The 24,874-nt window shown below is 36.2% G+C and overlaps 1 protein-coding gene across 1 annotated transcript in view; it reads right to left on the bottom strand.

Moving 5' to 3' along the window:
• Positions 1 to 24,874, bottom strand: part of USH2A (usherin) — a 396,109-nt gene that overhangs the window by 196,507 nt on the left and 174,728 nt on the right. Inside the window, 2 exon segments of the mRNA XM_050894852.1 lie at positions 20,997 to 21,158; positions 23,534 to 23,647. Of these exon segments, the coding sequence (XP_050750809.1) occupies positions 20,997 to 21,158; positions 23,534 to 23,647 (276 nt within the window).

Raw genomic sequence — 24,874 nt, 5'->3', positions numbered from 1 at the left:
AAGGTAGTAAATTCAGAAAATCAAGAGGAAGAGGGACCTGTATCTCTTAAATGTTTCAGATTTGTCCCAGAGGAGTGAATAGGTGCTCGTTGTTTAATAGCAAATAACTGCAAATTTTGACTACTAATAGGTCTATGGGCATGCTTTGGTTGAGATGACCCCATTGTACAGTACATTTACACTAGAACGTACACCACCCACACAAAACAAAGATGTTAGCCTCTTAGATGCTACATACTATATCAATTTGCTATGGTGGCAAATGAACACCTTTAAGATGATTAAATCAAATCAAATTAATGGAAAAACAAGTACGGGTTCATTAACACAGCCAGATTATATTTTTTTAAAAAATGTGCTGTATGATACATGAATGTCAAGCACCAATACATACAATGATTCACTCCACGCAGATTTCACTATAAGCATGAACACAAAGGAAGCTCATTGTTGCTACCACTCATATTGGTCTGTTCTCTCTTTGCCTGTTTGTCTTCAGCTGCATGAACACCAAACACTTGTAAAATACATTTCAGTAAAGACAACCTGTCTAACGCTATAGCAAAACAACTGTTAAATGGTTATTTTTTATGAAGCTATTCTGAGTTTCAATTACTGCAGAAAATGGTGAATAAAGTGTAGCATCTTTGCTGAATAAATATTCTAAAAGATTTTTAGCTTCATATATTCTTCCCTATACTAATAAAGGAATGTTTGTCAGAAAAATTATAGTAGGAAAGTATTGCAGACATAATTTTCTAATATTTTTCATTTTTTTTATTAAAATACAAATCACAGATTGTAATGAGCAAATCCTTTAAGAAGGAATTTACAATTGAGGTTTTGGCAACAGTATAAGGTATACAAGTAAAATGCATATGTTATAGATATACATTTTTAGTACGCCAGAAAAGTTCTGGGTTTTTGCAAGACATAACAAATGCTAGTGTTTTCAGAGCCAAATAGTATTAAACTATCATTTTGTACAAAAATATTTGTGAGCACAAATTCAAAAATTGCAACTGGATGACAAAGACTTCACTCAAGCAGAAATGTTGTAGACCCAACTTCTTTCTCATTAGTTTTCCTCTCGTATAATGTCACCAGTCCCTGCTGGAATGGAATTCCTTCTGATTTACTCCACTCTGTGTGAGGAGAGAATGAACTCGTGCATTTTTATTGAAAATGCAGTATCACTCAGGGGTATTGTTCTATGGAGCACATGGCAAAGTGTGAGTTAAAAAAAAAATGCCGTAACTAAAAAAAAATCCTCAAGGGAATGCCTGTAACACAGTGACATGTTTAATCAACATAATGGGGCTGATTCTACCAGGGTTAAGCAGTGCTTATGTGGGTGAGAGGGGGAAAGCACACTCCAGAGCAGGTGCTCAAGCTGGCTCAGCAAGCACAGAAAGTAAACTCCACATACTGCACCGACTGTATTGCCCTCATTGGTGTACACCTTCCTGGTTCCCCTGTTCCTTGCAGCTGCCATCAGAGAAGCCACAAAAAGTACAGATGGAGATGGAAGTCTGTGAGATGAGTATCAGATACTCCATGTTCTGGGTGGGCAAACAAGTGACCAGAAGGAGTTTACTTGTAGCAATCCTAAAATGAACAGCTGAAAGCAATCCATGGCACCTCTTTAATTCATATCCTTGTAAACAGTGAATACACATTCCTCTCTCTAAGTTGAAACTGCGTTGTGGGGCTTCACTTAGCAGAGTGAATATAACACTAGAGAAGGGAGAACAGAAAAAGAAAAAGTGGATTTCTCCTTTTCCCTTTGTTTACGGTGGATCACTGTTTTCCTTGTACACGGATTTGGGATGGGGGTTGGGGAGGGTATTTTTCTCTCCTTTAAGGAAAATTCCTCATCAAGGAACTGCTTTTTTTAAAAAGGTAGCTTGTACTGAAATCTTGATTTGATGCACACTGTAGCTGATGGGACTACTTGCATGCATAAGAGTCTCTGGAAATGCCTAGTTAAATTTGAAGAGGGAGGAACTTTGTCAAGGATGAAGAGAATGGAAGATGGAAAAATGTTTTATTTCCCTCCCTGAAAAAAACAAGTGACTGTAAGTTACTATGTGTGTGCCAGTGCCTGGAATAGAAAAAGCAAAAAGACAAGACAGGGAAACATGCAAAGTTTAAAAGAACAGGAATAACAAGGAATGGAAACACAGGACATATGAGCAGCAACGTCCTTCAGGATCAACTGATAAGCATACTGTGAGGGGAGGGAAGGAGAGGAGAGGTTAAAAAAAAGAGTAGAAAGATAAAATATGGAAAAAGCCACATGTCACTAGGATCAAAGGAAATCTTTATTCTTCATCTAATAATTTCAATGTATAAATGCTGAATAGAAAGTTTCAATGGAATCTGAAAGATTTAGGTGGGATTAAGGCTAAAAAGAAAAATGTCATTAGTGGGAGCAGAAGAAAATAGAAAAATTAGAGACTTCGGAATGTCACTCAAGGCAGGAACTTTGCAGTCAACGAAAATCTCTTCATAGACTTCATCAAGGTTTGGATGAGCCCATACATATAGTGTAGGTAGTATTTCTAAAAGGTTAGAACCAGAAACTGACAAGCTGAACAATAAAAATCATATTACATCATAATTGATGCAATTATTTGTCACAATCTGATTTGGCAGATATTTTCCTGTTTAAAGTTCAAAGTGTTTCATGATGGATCAATGGATTCAAACAACTACAGATACAAACATGAATCTGAATGAGGAGGGAGGAGGTTTTAAAACTACAAAGCCACTGCTTGTCAAGGTCCTCTAGCAACAACGCCTCGTTTTCCATTTGCTTGATTGCATGATTTGCATAAGATCAAATGTAGGCAATTGTGGACATGAAAAACAGATCGCTCCCAAACACATTAGAAATGGATCCACAAGCATTATCCAGAAATGCGTTACAAGAAAATGCACCCCAGTGCATGCAAAACTCAGTGATTAATGTCAAACAAACTATAATTTACAATATAGGGCATGAATTATATGTTATTTTGCAATTGATTTCATCCTGTTGCTGGAAGAATTTCATTGATCTCAATTTAGAAAATGAACCCAATAAGCAGACAATTATTTTCTTTTTGACTCACAGCAAAAACTGAAACTTTTTTCTTACACATTTGCTTGATCAGGTTATAATTCCTGTGTGTTCTATAATTCCAGTAACTACTCTCTTAAATCACTTATTTCTTACCAAAACAAAGCTAAACTTAAAAATTATAGAGGTTTACTGAGAAAAAAACTAAATTCAGGATTTCATATTTTACTCATTTCTGGACTCAGAAGGGCAAAGAGCACCAAAGGGCAAAGAAAAAAGAGACTTTCTTGGGGCTACAGAATCCCCTCAAATCATCCTATTAAGGTAGCAGGTAGCCAGAAAAATAATTCTGCATTTTTCACATCAAAAACTGAACAAAAGACAAAACCTAAAATAAAACCCCACATATCTGTTTTAAAACCATTACTTACTTTCCCCAAAGAAAAAGGCGGGGGGGGGAGGGGGAGGGGAAGGGCAGAGGGAGAAGGGATCAACCTGCCTTTTCATCTCTTTGACCTCAGAGGCAATACAAACAAACTAAATTCTTTTCTAACTCATATGTCAGCAAGAGAATCGCTAACTATAGTGGCTATCATTAAAATCGACATTTGCATACCACTACATTTATTATGTATGTGGTGTATGTGGAACTTCCCACACTAACCAAGGCAACTATCTTAAATATCATGGTAAATCTAACCGTAGTGGTTAGATTGGTAACTGGTATATATCCAGTTTCTAATAACCACCAGCATAAGTTCTGGTAGCACAATCAATGCATGAGACAGAAAGAATAAAGAATGACCCTGTTCGCATGGTCAATAAGAACACTCACTTTGCTTTGATCAAATTTAATGGGTAGTCATTGAAAGATAATATGCAACACTACAGTGCTACTTTTAGCATGGAATTTGAGAGATGTTACTAAGATAGAGGGAAAAAACATAGTTAGTAGAGGTAAAAAAAACAAACAACCAAACCCGAAATTAGAGATTTAAGAACTTGACTCAAAACATGAGCTTTACTGTCAAGATGTCAGAGTACATCACAGTTCAAAAATAACACAGCAGTAACGTCTACAGTGTTTTAATTTATCCGTAACATGCAGCATTCTATGTTCAGGTTTACAGCAAGAGAGTCACATACCCTTCTTTCCTCCCCTCTTCCACTCTATTTCTACTCTCCCTGGTTTCAGGCAGCTATTGTTAGGACCAGAAATGGCAATGTCCTGTCTTGGTGAGCACTCAGTTGAAACGTGACTTGCGTAAGGAACCTCACACAGTTTCTCTCAGGAAAATAATTGAGACAATAGCTATCCCATTGCTATATTCAAAGGAAAATAATACGGCAGCACTGTAGCAAGGGATTGTTAGCAGCACAACAAAGAAAACCTGCTGAGAGAGTATGAAGATGAAAAACTTCCAAAGAATTCCAATCACCACGTTGTTTATGTAGGTAGACTGTACGACTACTTCAGCTCATTACTCACATCCTTATTCTGTTCTCTCGTCTTCTTTCGCATAGTTTGTTAAATTAACTCACAGTAACTTAATATTTAATTAGAAGGTAAACTCTTTGGGACCATAAATCTGCATCACCAAACACAACAATGTCCCCATCTGATTTTTATGCACTACCAGAAAAAAAAAAATCAAATTCATAAGGTAAGTGCCAAGATCATATTATAAGGCTTGCTCCATCAGACTTCATTAGCAGTTCTTTCCCTTGCACCGTTTTCTGAAAGCAAGCCACAACTCATACATAACTTTTAGTACAGTATATCCTGCTTTCTGTATTTATAAAGCACCAATCACTTAATTATATTGACTCTCGAAGAACCATCACTAATGTACAACCTTCTCTGGGAAGGTGTGATACTAATACTGCATCTTTTTCACAGATCTCCTGTGAACCCCATGCCATACTCATCACTGCCTTGAAAATATTTCAGAAAAACCAGCGCGTCACAAATGACGCCACTTGCCTACTTCAGGCAGCTCATTCAGGCCCAAGAAAACAGTGTGCTCATGTACCTAACTGTATAAACTAGCAATGAATGGCCTTTCATATGTGGGACTGGCCCATTAATTGAAAAAAACAGCTATCTTCCAAGATAGCAGCAAATTCTCCCGGATATTAATTAATAATTAAGAATGTTCCCGAGTGAGAATTAAAAGAATTTTGTGAAGCCACTAAAAACAAGGGCAAGAAATAGAGACAAATAAACTCAGGGTCAGAAATAATTATTTTCAGGAAGCACCATAAGCTGTTGTTCTGCTCTCTAACCAGCAAAGACTTTGACAAAATGGCATATGGACAAAACAACTTTGCTTCTAGCTGGCCAACAAATGCTGATGTGTTTTAGAAGCTATTTGCTCAGCAGTAAATATTGCTGGTTTTCCAAATTACTCATAAAGGAGTAAATCCTCATTCCATTTGAGATTTATACGCTTCAGAAGAGTTCAGGAAAGGTACAACTTCCAGGCCCCATCTGAGGAGTTAAAGAGCATAGCACAAAACCATGTATCATATGGGAGCACCAAAAACATGACAGTCGTGTTGGACTGTGTAAAAAAGTTATATTCAAGAAGAAAAACCCTTTGGCACAAATGTGAAACAAAAGGACCTTTAATCCTTTCAGTTTGCAATGATTTCAAACAATTAATACATGCATGTGGTAGAACTACAGTTCCACTTTTGGAAAAGTGGTAGCTCCAAAGTACTTCAACGCTTTTAAATATAATTATGTTTTAACAGCAAAGATTATGAAGTCTATTTGTTTTCACATTTAGTAACAGTGTCTCTTGGTTATGCTCTTACAACCCTTAACTGTTGCACAGAAAGCCTTTCTGCCATTTATCAGCCCAAACTCTTGTACTTCTTTGAGCACAAACTCTTCCCTCAAATGTTATGTTTCCTCCTGGCCAATTCACAAGGCCACATTAGCATCCATTCCTGATTATTGTGTTTCATTTTTCCCCTTTTTTTTTTCGGTAAAACTGTTAGTTTTAACCTTACCCTAGCAAGGTACGTATCTTTTCAATTAAACTTGTATATTATTCCTTTCCCATTGCAAAAGTTGGAATACAAGGATTCCAGTCTTTTATTTTAAAGCCATGTCCCTGAGATAGATAGCTACTATGGGTCCATTTTCCAGACTGTTCCTGCCCTCCAGTTAGGATACACTAGCTTGAAATCCTAAAAATGCTCAGCTGAAGAAAACTCAAATCATGTGGAGTGCCACATACCACACTGTTTAGAAAAAGTTGAAGGGAAACATCAGAGAAGGACATTTAAACTTCTCTTAATACTTCACCACCAATTAATCTACCTGATTCCTTGTGTGACTCTAAAGACATCTCATGTCACTGACCACAGAAGAATCACGGTGCATGCATGAAGCTCCTTCAAACTCTCCTTCCCCTAACATCCCTAAAGCATTCACCTGGCCCATCATCATTAGTCACCATCAGAAAAATATAGAGGCATTTTGGGAGTTTTTTTAAACACTTCTCTTGCTGCCAAAACAACACATAGCCAATCAGTGCAAACATTCAGCATTAAATGAACCTAATGAACTTCCAAGTTACATCTTTATTTACTAGAATTAAAACCATTCAATTATAACAGCTGGACAAATAAGGTGAGTTTGAAGGTCAGAGGGGGAGAAAGCAGAAAGAGGACAGAGCACATTAATTTTTACCAGGCACATGAAGAGAAGTAATTGTGGTCATACCAATATCACTATCTAGTTTTATTTCTCCCTCTGTCATTTCTTTGCACATCGTATGGCATGACGCAGCCCTATTTTAAGATTTAAATGAAAAATTCCATTCGTGAATGCTTCCAATCCAGTCACTGTATTGCTATCAGCTTAAATAGAGGGGAGTTGTTAGTATACATCATAAGAACCATAATCTCTCAGTCAATGTCGAGCCCAAAAAAGTGAAAAAGGAAAAAAAGTGTTTTGAACATTTTACCTCTGTATTACTTCAGCTTTATGTTCACAACTGGAAAATATATTTGCACTAGGCAACTACGTTGCAAATTTGAATCTCAGATACTTCCTGCTATAAAACTGGAACTACTCTGGATTCACATTAGTATGACCAAGAACCCCTTGGCTCACTAACGGAAGTACATCCTGTATTCCCAAGTAATTCCAATCTTGCTACAGTGGGAGAAACAAAATTCAGATCCCCCTTACATTTGGTGCTGAGTTAATTGTATCAGGTCAAGAGAAGTGCCTGACTGCCACTTTTATGACCCACTGAAGAACACATATGAATGTGCAGCTGTGGTAAGAGAAGCCAGTAAGATATTAAGTTATAGAAGAATACATGGTAAGTTATACAACAACTATTACCATCCATTTTATATAAATCAATAGTGCAGTCTCATCTGGAATAGTATATATTGCAGAGTGCAGAAATAAAGTCTGTCTGGAAAATGGCAGTGAGAAAGCACAGGCTCACAAACACTCTTTTAGGAAGAGAGGCTGAAAAAACAACCTGAGAAAAGGAAACAAAGAAGATGACACACCATACAGGTATATCAGATAGTAAATGCTGCATAGAAAAGCAGTTAGGACCCTGTGTTCCCATGAACTCCCTTTCAATAATACAGGGAAAAAAAGAACATCCAATAAATTTAGAAAGTAGAATTTTCAGAGAAACTCACCCCACCCAAAATCATGGAACATCTACTGCTGACAAGAAGATTCAGGTTTATCTTTTAAATCAAATTCTTGGGGAGAGATATTAAATATCAACATCATGTTTTTAAAATTATTTTTATAAGCATCATTGTAATTTGCAGATCTGTAGAACAGAGTCCTGCAAGATTTCTATACTTCTCTCTCTGTATCTGAGACTACTTAGAACCCTTCAACAGTGTATTTTATTTTATTTTTCAAGTTTTCCTGCCTAAGCAAAGGAAAAGAGGCATGGGAGGAAAGAAATTAATTTCCAAAAGAAATATTCTCTTTGATAAAAAGTAAACAATTTTACTAGTAGATTTTTACTTAATAAAATTGAATATGCATACTAAATCGCAAAATACCCTTTTAACCCCAAAACATTTGTTTTAATCAACAAAATATTCAACCAAAAAAAAAAAAGTTCATCAAGCAAGCAGAAACTTGAGACAGCACACACACACTAGAAATTGGAATCTAAACAAGAAAAATGTGACAATATCTGTTTGAACTGCTATCAACTAGAGGTTACAGATTAGTGGTTTATAGGTTATGAGCTTTATTTAGCTATATATGCATTTTACATCCATTATGGGTAACTTGTTCCACCATTTTGTATAGTACCAGGCATGCGAGATGATTAGAGAACAACTCTCACCATCCAGGCAAGGCATCATGTGATTTAAGAGTTTCTGTAGAAGAGATACTATCACCTTCCCAGGACCAGAACAGCTCTGTATATCTGAATTATAGTCGGGGAATAAAGGGTTTTGCTAAAACATGACTGTAGTGCTGGAACAAGGATAGTGGGAGGACTCAGCTTCTGAGCACCGTTCCTAAACAAGACAATTTATAGTAAGTTAAATCTGTTGCCAGACTACAAAAGCTGAACTAGTTTTCAGCTGGCCACAGAATTAGCAGCACAGTAAAATATACTGTACTTCTACCTGCTCTCCTCTGTCCTTACTGGAACAATCAGCCCCAGCTGTTGAGTCATTAATATGGTCAACATGTGGTTGGGGAAAATTATTGGGATTTCTTTTTCCCCTTCTTTTTTTTTTTTTTTAGTTTACTTGCTTTACATTTATTTTCAAAACACACACACCAAAAAAACCCCCAAACAAACCAAAACCCCGAAAAGCCCAAAGTTTTTTTCAGCTTGACATGTTGCACTACCCAGTTATGTCATGTAGTGTCAGTAATGTCATCAGATAACATAACTGCCACAATCTGATGTGATGCATTAAACTGGGATTACCAGAATAAATCATGTTTGTGGGTACACAGATCACAGGTGGTGCAGTCAGCTGCTCTGTATTATGGTGTATCTATAGGATGTGCAGATTAGGATATAATGTTCAGAGGCTTGTTCTCGTTTGTGAAGTGCTTTGCAACCATAACTCAATAGTAAGGAGCCACCAAACAGTTATAATGGCATAAACCATCATCAGGGAAAAATACAAATCGATCAGTGCCAGCGATATAGAAGAAAGAGCATGCATCTGTCCCCAGTCTCATAAATTCAGTGGTTGTTGCAGGCTTTTTCTCTATCCCACATGTACTTTATTAATAACAGTAACTATCATAAATAATAATAATGCAGAGTAGTTTATTTCAAGATGAATGCTCTTCTTATTATCTGTTGATCCTCTCCCTTATTTCTTACATCCTGCCTATATTCCTCCTATAAATGGGGGGGGAGAGCTAGTTTAATTTAGTGTTTGAAGTTTATGCCCTTTAATTGGCAACAGTGTGCTATGCCAAGAAAGTTGCCTATCTAGGCTCCCTGAAATATCTGCATACCTTAACTGGCATGTTAAGCTTCTCTACAAAGGAGGCATAGAATTTACATTCTACTGCATGTTATAAATAAGTAATAAGAACAGATTAGAATTATGCATTTACGCCTACTAGTGAGAGTGAGATGCATAATTCACAAGTGGCAAACCCTTAAGAGGCTTTCGTATTTCACCCCAACCCTCTCCCCACTCCAATCTCGTGTATGTGGAACACAGTATATTTTTCAGTCCCACTGCTCCACAATTCTTTTTTTTTTTTTTTTTCAGCTAGACTGTTTAGATTTTATAATCACTACTTTTTCTTTCTTGCAGAAAAGCAACTGATACTGTGTGTTAGGAGTCATTGTTGGGAATGTATCTGCTTTATGTTATTGGTGTCATCTTTCTGAATTTTCTTGTGATACTCAGGGACACAACTGTAAGAGGTAGATGTTAAATGGCAGTGCTTTCAGAAGGTGCCAGAGTAAACTGAAGTCTTCTACCTAACTTACAAAGAGAATGCAGAACTTGCAACTGAAACTTCCTTACGCTTCTTAGTTAACGTGACGTACTGCTCCTCTAGTTGGATCTCCTGAGGAGTAGACTAATCTCTATGCCCATTCATGTCCTCAGCTTCTCTGCTGAAGCCTGTAAACTAATACCTGTTGCGACCACAATTAATATGCTAGCGCACAAAGGCCACAGATTTTGCAGAGCCTGTGGCTTTCCCCCACAGCAGTTCCATCTCTAAGAAGCACTCTGTTACCTGGTGATAAGGTGTAGGAACAAGGAATGATTTTAGTCTAGTTGCTTTAATATTTTTTGGTTCTCTGGCTGGAGCACTACAGTGTTGATTAATGTACCTCCCAAAGAAGAATCACTAGGGACAGGCTCTTTGGTGGAAGAAATCATCTTGTAATTTCTCTCAACTGTTTTGAACTTAGTCTATTTAGTTCCCTGAATTTTCCTTTGTCCTGTGTGCAAATATTTTAAATTATGTTCTAGTTCGAACTACCATTTGTTTATTCTGCCTCAATCTCTGCCATGCAACTTCTTTTCATAGTTAAGCTAAGACTCGTACCTCTCTTTTTCTGGTAACATTTATTTATTTATTTAATCTTTTGATTTCTTCAGTGTACCTCACTTTATTTTGAGTTTTCCTTGACTAGCTTTCTATGTACTTTATCTCTGCCTGTAAACTTAGGCAAAAGACTTCAATTTAATTCCCAGTACAATTTAACAGCTTAAAAAATTGTTATGTGACATTGCAACAATGGTATTAAATCCCAAGAGCCATATCTCAAAAATTCAAAACACATTAGTTGAAATGAAAATAATACTTTTACCCTAACTTTTAAGAATAACAAAAGGCACCACAATTATTTTGATATGTAGGAGAGCATTCTTATCCTTGAGCTGATGAAAAGGCTAGCAAGCCAGCTCATGAGAACATGTGAACATTCTTGTCAATTGCATTAAATTATTGTTTCTTGATCAGAAAACAAATGACTAACAATATTAAAATTAAGTGATCATAAATAGCTCCAAAGTTGAAGTCAGGACGAAATTCAACTTTCAAAAGGAAGCTATTGACATACTGCACCAACATGGGTTACTTTTCACTACTGATAATTTCCTTCATTTTCTGCATTTCTCCTAGAATAGACTGTGGAAATTTTTGCCACTTATGGATCCTTTGTATGAACTCACCCAGTCTAGCCAATGATCCTGGAAAGGTAAGCAATGAGGACCCAGAAGCTGTTAATAAGCCAGATTCTCTAGTCACCTCTGAATAATCTTTTCCACTGACTAACAGAGGGGATGCAAAGCTATTCACCCACTGTCCTAACAAGAAAGCTTTCAACTGTTGGTAGAGCTGTTTTAACTGCCCCTACTATCTATTCAACACTGATTCCAGCTCTAATTTATAAAAATATTATAAGTGTCCCCCAAGATATTCATATAAAATTTTATATATTTATGCACCTCTGTTGATGGAAACCACGTATGCTCACAGAAAGAACATAGAAATTTATTGATTGAATTGATTAAATCACAAATTAGAATTAGAAATTGCTAATCATATATTTCCAGATACAGAACACAGACAGTATATTATATCCAGTGTAAAAATTCACTCTTTCCCACTTGATCACTTATTCTCTTACATGTGCAGACCTTGTGCAGCACCACTCCTCACCAAAATGATTGAACAGAACCATTCTTAAATTAGAAATCCAGATGCTTATTTACACGTAGCCATAAATATACCCAGACATGCAGAAAAAGAAATCAAGATATGCATACTGTAAATGTGACTTAAATGTGCCTCTGTAATAAAGGAACATGGTATATCCAAAGCAGCCATCACAGAAACAATGATGATGTTTATCATCCACCTTTCCATTCATCTTAAGACCATGAGTCTAAGCCTCGCTTAAAGCACACTAATCTCATGTTCTTCTTACATGTTTAGTTTTATGTTCACATATACTTTTTTTTCCTATTCACTAGTTAATTTCCTGGTAACATGTCACTTTAATGTGTCACTCTGTTTATACAATAAAAACCATGGAAAAGAAAGAAAGAAAAAAGATAAAACCTCCAGCAGCTTTCAAAGTCCAACTACAAATCATGTAAAATGCTTCAATCAGAAACAGATTGTCATAAAAATACAATATTTCATGGAAGACTAGTGGAAAGCATGATGGAGCTCAGTACTGACTAAAAGGCTATTAAGCTTTATGTAAACAATTTAGGCAATCAGTGTAGAAACTTAGGTTAGATTTCTGGCAGTGATTCAACAGGAAAGGAATCCTAGAGTCAAGGAGTAGAGTAATAAAGTATCCTAGAATGCCTTTCATGCTTTTTGTGACATGATTTATGCCTTGCATATGTTTTCACATAACTTAGGAGGATAGGGAAACAGATTTTGAAAATACAAGAATCCTCCTCCAATCATACAAACCATCAAATATTTTTAAAATCAAACTTATATCCAACTATTTTATGGCCTTCTAACACTCACGCCTGTATTGTTCATACACAAGACAAGACCTGTGAAAGATGAAAAATACTCAGGAAGGTCTGGACTTACAGTAACAGAAAAAGACATTAATTGGTGAAGCATTTTAGAAATGCAAGTTGTAAGGAAGTTGTTCAGATTTATCGAAATAACAAGTCTGAAACACATGCAAACACCAAATTTATGCCCTTTTCATAAATTTGTCTCATTATAGCTTTCTGTTTTTTCCATAAATAAAATGCTGAAAATATTTAAGTAATGGTTAATGACTCAACACCCTCATGGCCATGCATTTAGTAAAACCAAGGAAAAGGGGAACCCCTGGTTGGGAAACCTCCAGAAGTATTACTGTGGTGTTACCTGCCTGTATACTGTCACCATTTATTAATATTCCACTAGTGTTAAAGGAAGATTGGGACGTATCAGGTATAGAGAGAAGGGTCTGTGTCTAGTGCAAGCCAAACAGGAACGCATGTACTGCTCAGTCAGAATAACTATCACAGCTGATAAACCAACACGATTTGTAATAGCAGCATGGAAGAAAATATCTATCTTAAATTAAATATACTTCAAGTGTTTGGCAGTTCAGGAGACCAAATGGTCCTAAATGAGTGAGGAGAAATATGAGTGTGTTTTCCAGGGCATAAGGAAAATCTCAGAGAGAAGCTTCATTATGCAGCTTGCAATATCAAGAAGGCTGCCCCACTCTTTCCAAGCCTATCAAGTTAGAGCTAAGTGAGGTATATCCTTATGAATGGATATCAAGAGATTCAAACAGAAGCAGCAGGTTTGGCCTTAGTCCGTCTGTGCAAAAGGTGTCATATCTTTATTTACATAAGTCCAGCATTACCTGAAACTAAGCATAAATCATTTACCAAGCATTTCAAAATGATCCTGGCAAAGAAAATCTCGCAGATTTTTGGAGATGCTTTTCTGTATCTGTAAACATACGATTGATAAGTTGAACACAAAACCTTGCACAGTTTCTGATGTTTTCTAAAGTACTTAACAAAAGTGTGATTGAAGGAAATCTTGACTTAAACTATAAGCTTATGTGTCTGTTTTATCAGCAAAATTAAAACCACAACAGAACCCATGACTTTGCCTTACTAGCTTCAGGCAAACCACAGTTACCAGACATACTGCTGAAAATAAGAGCCCACAAAAGGTATTTCAGGCTATGAGCACAACATGGCCAAGAAAGCATATTCTGGTTCTCACAAATCTAAGGAGACTTCTCAATGTTTAATAGCAAACAGTGGTCACCACGTGACAACTGCTCACAAAGAGAAACTGTATCACTTGATAGGGCCCTATATGAAGTTCTCACTGATGAAAGACAAAATGCAGAGAAACAGATTACGCCCTTCGGAAATCCCAGAGGAAGGCAGACAAGAGGCACAAGATTGGGCCAGTTTGCCCAAAAGAGGTTCACACAGGCAACTTTACAACAAACTGATCTCAGAAAGTGGCAAAATAAGAATTTGCTGCTAACTGCAGTGGGGACGTCTTGGAGAAGACCTGCAAATCCACATGACAGTGCAGAACACCTCCAAGATAATGTGTAGACAGTAAGCTCTGCTGCTTGCAAAAAAAAAAAAAAGGGGGGAAAGAAAAAAAAAAAAAGGACCAAAAAAGGCTGTATTTAAATTTTACAAATTGAACTCAATGAACCCTTGGTTTAAATCTGTCCTCCTCAGTACACACTGTCTTTTGAAGAGATCTCAGCATCTTTAAGTCTGCTGACCAATCTAGATATCTGTGAAGGAGAAAATAAAGAACTAGAAGCCTATATATGTCTAATTCTGACAACTAATTCTGAAGTAAGATCACAGGACAAAATAATCCAGGAACTTTATATTTTTTAGTGGTTTTAATTCTTGTCATGGAATTTAGACAAGCCTGAAAATCAATGTTTTTCTTCTCTTTGTTTAAAAAACAGAGCCCAGAGCCAAAATATTCCCTATGCTGCCAGAAGGGAAAGGAGAAAAAAAGGACTCTCCCTGTTCTACAGCTATCAGCTCTGGAGAAGCTATTTGCTCCAGTTTGCGTTGGTACATAGAGAAGATTGGGAGGTACCAATCACTCTCATTTTATAATTTGTGTTGCATTTTAATTTTTAGAAAGCGGTACTCAAGCAACCTGAGAGCTCAGCAATTCCAGCAGGGTTAGCATGAGTCCTCTCCTGGCTTGCTGTGTTACCCAAATCTGATCAAAGGACAAGGACTCCAGAAGCTTGTCCAGCTGTGGTTTTATAATGACACTATTAGGTTTTGCTCTATAATCAAGGTCCCTAAAAGTCTGTGTAGCTTCAGGCTTAATATCTGCGACAAGGTTAACTGAAATCTGCAGCAAGGATAACTACTTTAGCAGATTGTATCAGCAGGAAATATTTAAACACTATTTAAAAGGATTTTAAATAAGCAGATTTTATTTAACACTGCACTAATGCACTGCAATAGAAAATGATACAACAGAGCTGCTACAAATAAACATAATGCTTTTACCCTTACCCCACCCCCCTCCCTTCTAAATTCCCCAGATCTGTATTATTAAGTCCAATGAGTGTACCAGATCTTTCTGTCTGAAGCTGAAATACAGGAATGCCAGACTCAGACAGCCCATTTGCCCTTTGGTTTTGTGCCTGCTGAATCTGCATTCTGGGTCTGCGGAATTAATTACGATAGTACCGGTCACTGGCAATGTCAGTGTTGCCAATTCAGGTGTATCAAATGTGCTTTCTTATATGCCTACAACTTTTAGAGGAAGGCAGCTTCTGCTGTAAGACTGGTGTACTCTGCCCTCTAGTGCTAGGTGCACCAATATATGTTTACTTAAACGCGTACTCGGGCCAGAATAAAGCCTGAAGCAGCAGGCATTCTTTATATGCCATCCTGGAAAACATGTTATTTCCTGTATGCCTTATCAGCTGGATATGTTGCTAAACTAAATATAAGGGGTGGGCCTGGAACTATAGCATGGTATTGCAAGACCCTAAAATAAGAAAGAGGCACTGGGGTATCTCTCATTGGGTCACATGCAAGACATTTCAGATAACCAATTCTAACTGCGAAAAGGTGAAGACTAACTTTTCATTGCTCACAATAGTGTTAAATAAGTCTCTGCTTCACAAAAAAATGAGGAATTGTGACATTCAGAGTTATAATATATATAAATCTAGCACTAACATTGCATTGGGTAGCAAACTGCTCTTTCCAAAACACTCTAGTGAAAGAACAGACTGGGTTCATTTGGTATTTATATGTATTTCACTGCAACCTGGAAGATGGGAAATAAACTCATACCAGAGGTCTACAGAATTTTGTATTGTTTGTCCTTTAAGGCAAAAGCTGCCTATCATCTTTGAGCAGGACCTAAAACAAAGGAATGCAAATCCTTAGGGTTGGAAACTGGTGATTTTAAACATGGCTATAGCTAAAAACTGTATGAAAAGTAACCATGAGAACTACATCTTAAACCTAACATAATAAGTATTTTCTTCTCAGTGATTCAGCTTCTTGCAGTGAAACATCTTATTGCAATTATCCTCTACGTACAATTCTGTGGATTTTCTTGTTCAAATTGTTTCACTTGGCAATTAGTACAATATTGATATTATGATGGATTTTGCTTTTATTAACATGATCTATCATTTAAAACAATCAGTAGTAGTCATAGGGATAAAAAGGACAAAAAACCTTGCCAATTTTTCACTAAAATGTAATAATTGTGCATGGCTGTGCATAGTGCATACTGCAATTACTACTGATTTAGAGGAACATAAAAAAAAATACAGGTACTAATTTGGGGTTCTCCCATTTTTTTAAGTTCAGATATGCTAAGCCCTGTTTGCACAGATGTCAAACATCTGCCTCTTCCTCACAGAAAAACAAGGCTCTCATTCTATCCCGGTTTTGTAGGATCAGCCTTTCCACACTCAGGTCAAATAACAATTTGAATAAGCCAAAGCTTAGCTCATGCTCTTAGACAAAATTGTGAAGACAGCTCTTTCTCACCTTTTCCAAGGCTCTCCTTAATATTTTGCCCAGAAACCTGGTACAAAGCAGTCTGTCACAGGTTTTTTAAACTCTTGGGCATGTAATTTAGGATAACTCTATACTCGTTTAACTCAGTTGAGGATCTGCCCTTGTAACATAGTTGACAGGATCTCTTTCCTGAAAAACTGGAAACTCTTCTTTCAGGTTGGCAGAGAAAAATAAGTTTCATGCAGCTGAGTCTTAATAAGAATATCTTCCTTTTAAAGATTCATGATGAGAACCATTAGATTCTACTAGGAAAATTATACGAGCACAATTTGTTAACATTGTCAAGTATCTAGTGCTGCAGAAAATGCAGACTTACATACTCAATGCCAAGCTCAGTGCAAAGATAGATTTATACATTTTTTGTTTTCTGAAGATATCTACAAAGTCATTTCCCTTTGTAAACATGGTAGGTAACGAACACCTTTTCTTAGTCCATCAAACGCTCAGCATTTAAGAATAGAGGAATGTTTTGCTCTCATCTTTTTTCTAAAGTTTCTTCACAACAGTAAGGTTTCAACCAAAACAAAACTTGGCACTTGGGTCACATCTGATCATTACTGTCTCTGCTTATACGATAGCTTTTTGCATTTATTAGACCACCTTTCTGCTGGTGGTATTGGCACCACCAGCTCAGGCCACTGCAGTCTAATACTTTTCAGTATAAAACCACCCTGTTTTCTTTTTCATCTAAGGCAGGTGGGAATTTTTTGAGACTAACTGAAAGAAAAGGGAAAACAAGAATGAATACCTTGCCTAAATTTAAAAATATGAAAAAAGAATTATATTAAGAAATCTCCACGTTTCAAAGTAGAAGCTTCCGTTTTGCCTGTGAGTGCTTGGATGGGTGAGAGAAGCATATTTTCCTCTCCACAGGAAAAATCAACTCAAATTTTCCTAAAATCAAAAAGCCTTTGTAAGATCAGTGTGTATATGTTACGAGTTTTGAAGATGACAGTACAAGCTTCTCCATCTCCTCACAGCTGCTAGTCATCTCTACAGAACAGTAAGGTATGAAGGTCTGGAGAGCAGAACCCTATTGCAGTTGCTTTCCTGAGCTGCAGCTGTTGGTCTTGGTTACGGGAGCTTCTGCACTCTCACATAGAGGAACTGAAAGCACGAATACAGGGGCCTGGATTCACACAGCCTAAATTCCACCTGAGATCCTGGACTGAATATTTCCTCTTGGCTTGTCCCTACCCATTGGAGACATTAGGCTTTCACTGGAATTCAGGATGTGAAATAGCACCCAGATTGCATGAGAAAGTAGTACCACATAAGGCAAATGCATAAAGGTGGGAAGCAGAAAAATCGCAGACAGACAGTTAACAAAGGTGTTGCAGTACAGGGGCTGGCTTCATTTCAGTGCTTTATTACTCACAACACAGAAACCGAATTTGTCAATATGGGGAAAATATTTAAAGGCAATAATGGATGATGCATGGCTAATGTGTCCCCCTTTTCAATGTGGTAAAGTGTACATTTGCCATATATGCATTTAAAGGGTTTCCTTTTTAATTACAGCTCAACCCCTAGAGGAAACAAACACTTGAATTTCCATGAAAATCAATGAGTATTTCAAGCCCTCAACAACTGTCAAGATCAGAAACTAAGTTAACAAAATATTTGCAATTATGAGGTTGAGAAAACATATCCCTCCTCAAGTTATGGATTAATTAGTATGGGCCTAAACTGATTTGCACTTTGCATGGTCTGAAGTGAAAGTCAGTGAAGTACTAATTTTTAGACAGAATTGATGCCTTCCTAAAAATAAAGGTTTTAAAAAAAAAACATTTCAATAGATACAGCACTTCAAAAACCACAGAGAGAATCTATGACTTTCTGGTATAGACTACTGGTCTGGAACTCAGTCGTATCATTATCAAATTAGGAAAATAATTTTGGTGAATGAATAGGAAACAGATGTCAGAGACAATGAACTTTGTCTCTCTGTTTAGGGTCAATAACATGTTACGTTAAGGCACTAAGTCACCAACATCACTAGCATAAATGCTGAAAGGAAAAGGATAATAACATGGGAAAAGCCAAAAAGGTAGGAGAGAGACAAGTATAACACTGGAAAGTCAAAAGCTGCAACTTCGAAACCTTAACCCTTGCCAAAAAAAAAAAAAAAAAAAAAAAATTATGTTATACCTCTTTTACCTCTAGCCTACAAAGAAGAAAATTTTGGGCTCTGAAAGGAAGCAAAACCAGGTCAAATTAAAGATAGATGTAGATCTAAGCAAGATCTTGAATAAAGTTGATTCAGAATGACTGGGATTTCTAGTGACCCAAATCCTAGCCTGCTGGCTCACATCGCCTCTTCCCCCTCAGGCAGAGTGAGAAACTGGTAGCTAAATAAAATGGATCCAAAGTAAACAGACTGATCTCCATGCCATATTCAGAATGGTAGGCAAGAGTGGCTCTTATGCTGTATTGCATAGGGCAACAAAATCTCATTCACTAGCCTTCTCTTTTGAATAAGCAAGATTCTCTGTTCTCTTTATATTTTATGTCTGCCTAAAAATTAATTGAAATCAAAATTATGAAATGCTCAATAGGACAAAAATATCAAAATTTCTGGAAAAATATAAATAAATAATTTCTAAAAAAGGGTAACAAGAGCTCCTCTAGGAAGCTTATGAACCAGATGACTTTTCCTTAGACTAGTTTAGCTGAATGTATTCTGATGTATTATTCCAGATTTAGAGGTAGAACATGAGGAATCAAGTCCTGACCCTTTTTAATTTATCGTTTTCTGTATTTTTGAAGAACAATTACAAAAGTTACTTGACCACAATTTCTATCAATAAGCATTCATTTTTGGCTGTAGTCAGAATACAATCAGACATAGATCTAAAACCAGCCAAACAAAATATATTATGGCGAACATTTCCTCAAACCTTCTACATTGCTTGTCAATTTATAACCAGGTTGCAGATGAACACATCAGTAAAACTACCTATGATGAACTTTCAGTAATGATTTTAATAAGATTGGAAGCACAACTATTTGCACTTCAAAATTCTTAAGAACAGTGTTATGGTATGGCAATAAGAGATTAATGGAGATCTTGCAAAAAAAGATAAATGGCACTACAAGTATACCAGAAAACTGGGGGGATGGGGAGAAATTAATTGAACCTATACTTTTGATAAATATTTATTTTTTTGCAGAAGAAAAATGCACACTAGTTTGAGCTGTCATTATGCTAACCTATATCCTATTTTTCATATTATTAGTAATACATAATGTGGTAGTTTATATTCAAAAATAAAACCAGAATGTATATACCTCATGTATTTATCCAGAAATACACTAAGGTTACTATGGTTACGAAAAATCCATTACCTTTGAATACAGAATGAAAAAGTTTGACTTAAAGTGTGCACTATTTATTACAGCGATCATCAACAGCCTTCAGGAGGTTCTCTAACTGGATTCATTTTTCAGTGTCAAAACTGACCCACCACACCAGTAGCTTATGGTCTGTGCAAGGCAAAGAAATTTGAACTATATGAATTTTTAAATATGTTTTATACTAACTCAAGATGCAGAAATGGCTTTGAATTTTAAGGCCTTACATTAAAAAGAAAGTAGGGTCTTGGTACCCTTTTCCCCCGAGTTGTCTGATATGAAATGCTTTATTTTTACTTGTACCTACTACCATATACAAATTCTGATGGGTCCAGAATAGTGCTTATGCTGTGCTGTGATACTTCTAGCTCCATATTTTGGTTTTTATTTTGTTTTCTGTTGTTTGAATAATGCCTGAACAAATAACTTGGATACTTAATTAAACTACACCAATTACATTAAAATGGGAAGTCAGATTACCATGCTTCACTGTACTGCCAAATAACAGTCATTTAGCTTCTATGTAATAGTTTAAGAGTACTGATACAACTTGGCTATTGACATATAGCATAACTTATCAGAAGAAAACGGATTAGTTTATGCTTTTAACAAATGAATTAAACAGGGGCTATTCAGGAAAGCAACATAGTGTCTCTCTAATTAAGAATATTTAAGGAAGACAGTAGGAAAAACTATCAAACCTGTACATAATATCTTGTCTTCAACAGCTTACAGTTTACTTGTTTTGAGAGCTAGATGGTACGAGATCAAAAAGTTATAAAACCATTAAAAAGATGACTCAGGTCCTGTGAAAGAGGACAACACAGCACAAGATTTAGCTACACCATGGCGACATTAATTTCTGAGAGTCCCAACAGAGAGTTCTATGAAGGATTCTTTAAAAAATGGAACTCATCAGGGTTTAAAGTGCATCCAGCCCATTTTAAAATTATTTTTCTTTTCCTCTGAAATAAGAGGTCAGTCATATAATTATTCATAGCAACTATGACACGTTACCTAGCAGAGAACTCACCTTTTACAACATATTTAGTTCCGTTTCCAAAGTAAATTGGTACTCCATTCATATATAAAGTATATTGCGTAATAATACCATTTGGTGTTTTGGGTGGACTCCAGCTCATCAGCAGGAACGTGGGAAAGGATATTGCTGTGGGTGATTGCACATCTTCAGGGGCTGGTGAAAAAAATGTATAACATTATATTATATTATATTTCCACAAACAGTAAATAATTTCAGTGAGCAGCTATTACCAGAATGATTTTTGGTAAAGTTTAAATTTCAGAAGAGATTTTATGCTTGCAACATACCAGCATTTTGAGAACTCTCCTATTACATGTGAGGTTTCCTAGCCAAACAGAAACTTCTATGAAAGACAAGGATATACTCTTTGCTTTTTAGGAAAATAAATATGCTCACATAACTATATCTTTCCAACTTGATAACACTGAGCAAGGGGAGGGGTACACAATTTTAGTACACTCCTTTTTTTAATACAAATTATTTTCTCTTCCTTCATGCTTTTTATTCCTAACTACAAAGTGATCATTCTTTCTAATCACAAATGCAGATGCCGTATTCTTAGTCACTACCCCTTATTTCAGACTTTTCATAATTCAATACACTTAGTAATGTTTGTTTAGCGTAGATGTTATGTATATAATATACTGGAAGTTGGCAATGGATAATAATTTAAAAGCCGAGTTCTCTCACCGTTCCAATGAGTTATATGCTAGAAGCACAAGCAATCCCACTGAATATCGCAAGGGGAGCAGAACTCGGGCCTTAGTCTGGGAGGAATATCTTGTAATTTACAAGCTCTGTGCTAGCAATTTAAAACAATAACTAGCAGTGGCTGGCAATGTGAAAACAATATAAAGTAATGAATGTTTCAATAGGGAAACAGGGATAGCTGGAGGGTGTGATATGGTGTCTGTCTTCTGTATCATCAATTTATTGTTACTAAAAGCATGCAACAAGAGTGTCCAAAAATAGAAACTCCACACATCGACTTTTTGTTCAATTCTTCTGAGGGATAAAACACATGTTCCCCATGGCTTTATTTGATCTCTGGGAAAAAAAAAAAATTAAAAATCTGTTCTTGCCTAAACCTTCTCAATATGAGAGCACATCTGAAAACAGTGGATGTTTTTCTCAAACACATGTAAGAATTCCTGCTTTACTAAGCTGAGAAAATAAGACATAAACAATTTATTTTTTAATTACTATATTACAGCAGAAAGAAATATACAATACTGTATTTCATGTTTACAGCACAGGGTCTATTAACTATTTGGCTGTCAGGGGCTACAGCCTTTCATGGATAATGCCACCAGACAAACTCAGTCAGTTTATTTAGAACTTCCAAGAGGCGATAATTGGGTTTTGATTTGATTGGTGCTGTTGGCAGTTGCTAACATGTTCACATCAAAATGCTGTTCCAGCAATGTTAGACTGCAATCTTCAGGACTGTCCTCATCAGGACAACGCCTTGCATGACTACCTGCTTTGGCAGCAGTTCAACACTCTAGCATTCTTTTAATCACTATGGTTGTAATTCACATAACTTCATGCTAAAATTTTATTTGTTTTATTGGTACTGTATTACTACCTAGTTTACATGAGAAGATAAAACAAAGAACTGTGGGAGGGATGGAATTTTCAAAAACTACTCCACATCATGGAAGATTAACTACTGTCTTATAAATACATGTCAAAATCTTCATGATTTTACTGGTGTAAATTTGGAGTAACTGATGATTTTAACTGAGTTACCATGGCTTTAGGATGATAGAACCAGGAGATGTGGACTTTATGTTTAATTGAGAATGGAGTTAGATATGTCACATATTTTGGGAGCCTTTGCTCCAGTAATTGATGTGCATTACTTATCAACCTAGCCTCTAAAGTCAGAACTATAATGTACTTTTTCTTTCTTCCTGCTCTAGTTCTTAATGTAAGCATAGAAAACATTAATTTACACTCACAACCTTTAAGTTTGAGCGCAACAGCATGTAAAAGTGTTTAGAAAAAAAGGGAAAATCTGAACAGTGATTAATAAATAACTCAATTGGCATTTGGAGGTTTCATCACACTGAAATAATTGTTGCCTATTGCTGGTGTTTAGCAGTTAAAAGAAACCATGGAAATCAACCGTTTGATTCTCAATTTCATACTGTGCCATACAATCAATTCTTTTTAGTCAGACTGTCTCTAGATTTACTTCTGAGCCATAGTAAAATGAGGAAGCTTTCATTAATCTTTCAGATGCTTCATATTAATGACAAGGCTCTTGCATGAACAATGTAACAGCAATTAAAAAGCCCATTAATCTGCATTACAGCTATTAAAGATGCATGTCATTAAAGGGTATGGAGTTTGATTCATTTTCGCACCCCCCCAAAAAATGGGGCAATTATGGTCTGGCAATGCACTTTGTCATCAAATTAGGTTGGGGTTTTCCAGCAAATGGCTTTGCAGCATTTAGCTCTTCTCCTGTTTTATTATTCATGACTGAAATGTGGAAGTCAAGACCTTTGAAATTACTTTACCTTCTTGTGGAGTGGAGATGTTCAATGCATGCAAGCTCTCAGTACAGCCAGCCAAAGTGCAAGCAGTTAGGGTTACAGCATAGTTTGTGAAGGGATGCAAGCCTGTCAATATGCCTGCAACAGAAGAAAGCAAGGTGTTACGCATGTACAGTGTACAGACTGATTACATACATACACAGACAGAAGTAAAAAATTGAAGTTTTCTGTTAACAGGCTTCCACTGTTACAGGCGGAAAAGAAAAATGATTTTAAGGTTTCATTCCTATTATGCCATGACTTAAATTTTGCAAAATAAATTAAGAGTAAATGGTATTTTATTCCATTCTTAATACTAATGATGCAGCTAAGTTTCTTTAGTTATGCTCACTGTAACAGATACTACTTCAAGACTGAGGTGTATATTTTAATGTAACAATGACAATACAGGAGTTTTTTCCTTAGTCCCTGTCTCACAAAGTTTTTTCAGTTATTCATTTTGTTTTTCCAAGCAATTTTCACTGTCTCCCAGAACAAAATTTTTTTAATGCTTCCTCTCAATGTTGCCCCTATTTATCCATAAACTGAAATCTCTTTTTTTGTATGAAACATCCCACTTGTATTCCATTACTTCAGTGGCAGCATATAGACCATATATTTGCTATACTACTACAGTAACATAATTCAGGTGACACAGTACCCAAGGGTTTACAAGAAAAAAAGATCTGTAATCTGATGTTTTTTCAGGTCCTGCTTACTTTAGTGAAGAGAAGTTGCTAGATTCCCACATATCGATCAGCTCCTTGTTGTAGCGAATGCAACAAATCACTGCTTACCACTTCAGGAAGTTACACAATATTTTGAACTGCAATATACAGAAGGACTACATGGAAAAAAAATGTGGTTTACAGTCATTTTCAGGAACATCAGCAGTTCCCATTTCAAAGTAGCTCCGACAATAAAGTAATATGGAATGAAAATGCAGTATTAATTAAAAGAAGGCCAATTCATGTCAAGTTTTATTTCAAACCATGTTCTCACCTCGACTCTCACAGCTTTTAGTAAAATCAATGGGGTGTTTCATTAAAAAAAATAAAATTTATAGCAAACTATGTTATGTCAGAACATTTCAGTGTCTGACACTGGGATTTTGCAAAGCAGCTTCAAAAACAACAGCACCTCAGAGAACCATAATTCTTGGCTAAACATCCCACAGTACAATAAGACTACAAACCCCCTCAGCATTACATGTACACAAACAGGTAGAAGAAATTAGTCCTTATTATTACTTTTCATTGAGTTAATACGTAGAATGCAACATAACTTTGGGTTTCATTAAAAAAAAGTCTTTTTTCCCCACATAAG

The sequence above is a fragment of the Gymnogyps californianus genome, chromosome 3 (assembly GCF_018139145.2).
Source record: "Gymnogyps californianus isolate 813 chromosome 3, ASM1813914v2, whole genome shotgun sequence".
NCBI classification, from domain to species: Eukaryota; Metazoa; Chordata; class Aves; order Accipitriformes; family Cathartidae; genus Gymnogyps; species Gymnogyps californianus.
This window is presented reverse-complemented; position numbering and strand designations above follow the sequence as displayed.